At 42.0% G+C, this 6,005-nt stretch overlaps 1 protein-coding gene across 1 annotated transcript; it reads left to right on the top strand.

Annotated features, from left to right (window-relative positions):
* Positions 1-1,373: 1,373 nt before the first annotated feature.
* Positions 1,374-5,752, top strand: LOC310856138 (uncharacterized protein; the record flags this gene model as incomplete). Its single annotated transcript, XM_083761384.1, has 3 exons — positions 1,374-1,576; positions 3,254-3,355; positions 4,461-5,752. The coding sequence occupies exons 2-3, from the start codon at positions 3,286-3,288 to the stop codon at positions 5,750-5,752; spliced, it is 1,362 nt and encodes a 453-aa protein (XP_083617510.1). The 5' UTR covers positions 1,374-1,576; positions 3,254-3,285.
* Between the last annotated feature and the right edge of the window lie 253 nt (positions 5,753-6,005).

Below are 6,005 nucleotides of genomic sequence, written 5' to 3'. Positions count from 1 at the left end.
AGCGAACGCAGCTCGTGTGTGTGTGTGTGTGTGTGTGTGTGTGTGTGTGTGTGTGTGTGTGTGTGTGTGTGTGTGTGTGTGTGTGTGTGTGTGTGTGTGTGTGTGTGTGTGTGTGTGTGTGTGTGTGTGTGTGTGTGTGTGTGTGTGTGTGCTACAGCTGCGCCCTGTGTGTGTGTGTGTGTGTGTGTGTGTGTGTGTGTGTGTGTGTGTGTGTGTGTGTGTGTGTGTGTGTGTGTGTGTGTGTGTGTGTGTGCTACAGCTGCGCCCTCTGGTGGCGGGCGGGTGGTGTCACAGCGGGACAGACAGACACACACACAGACACACAGACAGACATGAGCAGCAGGGTCTCATAGTAAGTGGCTCATTGCATTCGCAACCACACTCTGCTAAGCCTGAGGTTGTGTACCCCTGCTCTAATGGGCAAAACCATCTGTGCACTACATACATGTGGGCACTTGGACAACTGGGCATCTGGACGAGTGGTCACTTGGACAACTGGGCTCATTATAGGTGAGTGGGCACATGGGCACCAAAACCATCTGGGCAATTGGGCTCTACGGACATGTGGGCACTAATAATAATAATAATAATACATTGTATTTGTAACACACTTACACTTTACATTTGAAACAAAGCTCAGTGCTATTTAAAGTGCACTTTAATGGCCATATGTATTATATAAAGGGCCGTTTTCAGATAGGACACCCTTTTGTTTTGTTGTTTTTGTTATTTTTTGTCTTGTATTATCCTGTCTGTCTTTGTTTTATGTTATGTTTGTTTGTTTTTGTTTTGTTTTCTTGTTTTTTTTTCTCCCTTCTGTTTGCTTTGTTGTATTATTTTACCTATATGAAAGTCATTTATCTGTTAGAAGGGTAGGCACTATAAGCTTATAGGCTTCAGCCTACACCTTTTTGGTCTGTTTCTTTTGCAAAAAAAAAAAAGCAGGCACTGTATTGATTTGTTATAATGACCAAAATAAATAAACTCTACTCTACCCTTTGTGTCAGCACTTGGCTGACAATTTAAATTTAAATAATGTAACATATAGGGCACTTAGAAGTACTAGCCTCTAGTGTAACAATTAAGCCATTTAAAAATACATAACATCTTAAATGTATTAAAATTGTCTTATTCTGAAGGCAGCCAGAAACCTGCCAGTGCCGCTTGCAAACTGGAAGTCTTATTGATGCAACATAACAGGCCCAGCAGCAGCAGCCGCAGCAGCAGCGACGGAGAGAAAGTCTGTGTCATAATATCAGTTTTCAGCACAAGCCTTTGTGTGTAACTTATTGTGTCTGAGGTTGCAACACAGTCTGTGTAAAGAGAGACACTAGAGGCTGGCACGTTGTGAACACTGGAGGAATTTACACACGATCAAAGTCTGTTTGTTTTGTGGGCTAGCTAATGCTAAAGCTTGTCCGTCTATTACTAGTGAACAGACGTGTTCTTAACCCAGTTGGACGTGTTGAGGGACAGTCTGCCGTTTTCAACCTGAAGACACGACGAGGACAACCCAGATAGAGCTTTGAGCAACCAGATCTTCACTCTAAAGTTCCTCTGACGTGTTGAGAAGACCGTGAGTAAAACCTATCATCTTTACCGAGTAGACCTCTATAGTGTGTGTGTGTGTGCAGTGTGTCTGTCTGTCTGTCTGTCTGTCTGTCTCTCTGAAAATGTTGTGTAAAGTGCCAGTTTCAATACCTATACAGACGGCTGCAATTCGAAACTGCATGGCCCCGTAAAAGTCGGATATTTCAGCACTGCTTATTCTGTTTTGTCCAATTCTCAGTATTGACTGTAAAGAGAAGCTTGTAAATCCCAGATCATACAGTTCAACTTCAACAAACGGCTGTTGACGTTTCTTTTGTATATTTACTGCAGACTAAGATGACATGCGGCACTGTTTGTTTCTGGACTCCCACACTCACACAAACCATTTAGGTTTTAGGATGTTTACCAACCACACTTAAACTACAGGCAAGCCCACAATGCCCAAGTCTGAGTTTAAGACAATGTCTTCCCTTAGCGGCAGCCCATACTTTAATTTCCACCTCCAATTATTTTTAATTGAAGGCCTACAGAGAAGAGATGCCGACATTTATGCTCTTCTGTCCACTCAAACTGCCACTGGTACTCAAGCTTTTCTTTACATAGCCTACTGTAGCATTCACATTTACCAAGTGGGATATTCAGATCTACATTTTCCCATAACAGGGACTCTTTAGCCAGAATATCAGCCCTTTCGTTGCCTTCAACTCCTGAGTGACTAGTAGGCACCCAATGACCCATACAAAACTACGCACCATGATCTTTCAATTTTGAGACATTTCATCGTCTACTCGGGCTTATGTGAACGCCACAGTTTTAAAGTTGCTCAATTCGGTATTTATATATGTGATATTCTAATCATTACATTTCTAATTTTAGACACATAACTGTATATTATGTATAATTGATAGTGTAACAGAATTACATACCCTTAAGTATATAGGCCTCAGCCGTCCTTTTCAAATTGAACCTCGCTTGAGGTTTAAAGTCCATGATGGACTTTACGCTGACAAACGGAGGACCAAGTTCGAATCCCGTCAGAAACAAACGTTCATTTATTTACGTTATGTATTTATTCTTTCAACGATGCGTTTATAATTGACACATTACATGGGCTGCATAGTTAATGTATGTGACACATATGTTATTGTTGACTCATAGTTGCATTTATGAAACGTATTGTTGTACATAGACAGTCACAGGAAGAAGGCGAGTGTCTTCCTGTTTCTCAACAACAATCACAACAACAAAACACTCGGCTAAGGGTGTGAAACCACAACGCAATGTTGAGTGTCCGCCCGTCTCCCCGACGCTTCTTAATCCAAACGAGAATCAGATCGGTATGTCTTGTTTAATTTGGCATTGACGAGGACCGTTAGGGTCCGTGTAGGATCCGTGTAGGACCATAATGGAACATCTGCAGTTACTAGGACGACGGAGACGCCATTTCAAGTTAATCTGATTTCATAACAAACCGATACACAGAGCCTTCATTTTCGGGGCCTGTTGAACGTGTGTGTGTGTGTGTGTGTGTGTGTGTGTGTGTGTGTGTGTGTGTGTGTGTGTGTGTGTGTGTGTGTGTGTGTGTGTGTGTGTGTGTGTGTGTGTGTGTGTGTGTGTGTGTGTGTGTGTGTGTGTGTGTGTGTGTGTGTGTGTGCGCGCTAGGCCTATGTCTCAAAGTCTTCATTCCCTTGCATGGTTTCAGACCAGTGTGTGGAGTCCAGACTGCAGGTGAAGATGAACTCTCCAGACTCTTCCAGGGACATTTCTATTAAACAGGAGGAACCTGAAGACCACCCACACCTCGGTACGTTTCCGTCCGTGACCCATGGTAGGTCCCCATAGTAAACTAATGGGACAATATGAAAATAAACTAATGGGACAATATGAAAATAAACTAATGGGACAATATGAAAATGACATGTCACTATTGTTGTGGCAAAAATGTATAATTCTTGCGCCATCTACGAACATATTCAGACCCCCCCCGGCTAGGCAGGTGCCAACTGCATACACGCCTCCGTCCCCACCAGCTATGGGTTCTGTCCATCAGGATTTTCAAAGGGCTGTATCTAAAGTTTTGAGCGCTGTCCATGGTAATCCGTCGCGCATCCGTTGTTCGTGACTTTGTCTCGCATCGCTCCCGGCATATAACCGAGCGGTAAAGGGTATGCGAGAGGTAAAGGGTATTGCGCTAATGCTAATGATCACTCCTCACAAGCCCCCTCCACCCTGATAAACGGAGGCTTGTAGAATGGGAGCCAATGGTTGGCTTTATGCTACCACCTAGCGCGCAGTAAAAGAGTGAGATTAATCATATTTCATATTTTTTATTAGAAATGGCACTTAAAAAAAAAAAAAAACACTTGTAAACCCGGCATCCCTATTCTGGGGGTAATACCCGCCAAAAAAACGGACAATCTACAATTAAGCTCACAACGCATTGTGTTGCAGATCTACAAGCTCACAACGCATTGTGTTGCAGATCTACAAGCTCACAACGCATTGTGTTGCAGATCTACAAGCTCACAACTCATTGTGTTGCAGATCTACAAGCTCACAACTCATTGTGTTGCAGATCTACAAGCTCACAACTCATTGTGTTGCAGATCTACAGGCTCACAACGCGTCTGCTATTTTTGACGAATCGATTTGAGTAGAGTGAAATAAGAGCGTACCAAATGCGCTGTATATACATGTCCGTTTTATCAACGGTGGAGGGTTTTAAGAAAATTATAATTATAATAAAATAGCCAATTGATAGTTTGATACTGGTGTGTGACAGAGGACGATACTTTTAAATGTCTCACCGATGTGATTATTGTCAGCGTTTTTAACATGATAAACGATAATGAGTATTGTCCCATTCCTAATCCAGTGTTTACTATCATGTTCTATTTTTCTGCTCCTAGACGTCCTGCACATGGCTGTGTGTAAAGAGGAGGTTTCCCCTAAACAGGAGAGCAGCCCCAGTCTGCTCCAGGAGGAACCAGAGCCTCCACACATTAAAGAGGAAGAGGAGGAGCTACTCCAAAGACCAGAGGAGCCTGCTGGATCAATGTTGACATTACTAGCAGTGAAAAGTGAAGATGGGGATGAAGACATCTCTTCACACTGCTCTAAAGTTGAATCTGACACTGAAGTCACTGAAGACAGTGATGACTGGGATGAGACCAGTGGAGGTCAGTCAGCTTCATACACCAGCTCTATAACCAGGAAGAGACAAGGAGACACAGAGGAACAACAGTTTAGCAAGACTTTAACTCAGTCAGGAGAATTAAAAGCGTGCATAGACGTCCTGAATATCACAGAGAAAAAACACACCTGCAATCATTGTGACAAGAGTTTCAAAGACGCATGTAATCTGACGAACCACCAGCGTACCCACACTGGAGAAAAACCTTTCCGTTGTACGCTGTGTAACAAATGTTTTGCTTTGTCAACTAATCTGAAAACACACCAGCGTGTCCACACTGGAGAAAAACTCTTCCGTTGTACACTGTGTAGCAAATGTTTTACTGCGTCAACATCTCTGAAAAGACACCAGCTCTGTACTCACACTGGAGAACAACCTTTCCGTTGTACAACGTGTAACAAATGTTTTACTGCGTCAAGTTCTCTGAGAAATCACCAGCGTGTCCACACTGATGAAAGACCGTTCCACTGTGAACATTGTGACAAGAGTTTCAAAGACTCGTATAAACTGAAATCACACCAGCTTACCCATACTGATGAAAAACCTTTCAGTTGTACACTGTGTAACAAGTGTTTTACTATGGAATACTATCTTAAAAAACACCAGAGTGTACACTCTGGAGAAAGACCGTTCCACTGTAAACATTGTGACAAGAGTTTCAATCGGTCGTTTCAACTGACTACACATCAGCGTACCCACACTGGAGAAAAACCCTTCTGTTGTACATTGTGTAACAAATGTTTTACTACGTCAAGTTGTCTGAAAACACACCATCGTGTCCACACTAGAGAAAGACAGAAACCGGTCTACTGTAAACATTGTGACAAGAGTTTCTTAGACTCATATAAACTGAAAACACATCAGCTTGTCCATGCTGGAGAAAAGCTTTACAGCTGTACACATTGTGGCAAGAGCTTGAGAGTGTTAATGACACACCAACATGGCCACTCTGGAGAAAAACCTTTCCATTGTAAACATTGTGACAAGAGTTTCACCTTGATGGATTGATTTAATAATTGGACAGAAATGAAAACGGCAACAGAGTACAGTCAAACACTTCTAAAAGTGTATAAAAAATATAACAAAGTGTAACATGTGTATGTATATATATATATATATATATATATATAGATAGATAGAGAGAGAGAGAGAGAGAGAGAGAGAGAGAAGTGATCTGTGATCTGATGCTTAAATTAGTGATGGAATCAATTGTTTATAGTAATAGAAATGTGGAATTAATCATTACTGATTGTTATATGCA

Source organism: Protomyctophum parallelum (assembly GCF_964188405.1).
Source record: "Protomyctophum parallelum genome assembly, chromosome: 3".
Classification (NCBI taxonomy): domain Eukaryota; kingdom Metazoa; phylum Chordata; class Actinopteri; order Myctophiformes; family Myctophidae; genus Protomyctophum; species Protomyctophum parallelum.
Note: the sequence above shows the minus strand (reverse complement) of the source record. Positions and strands in the feature narration are given on the sequence as shown.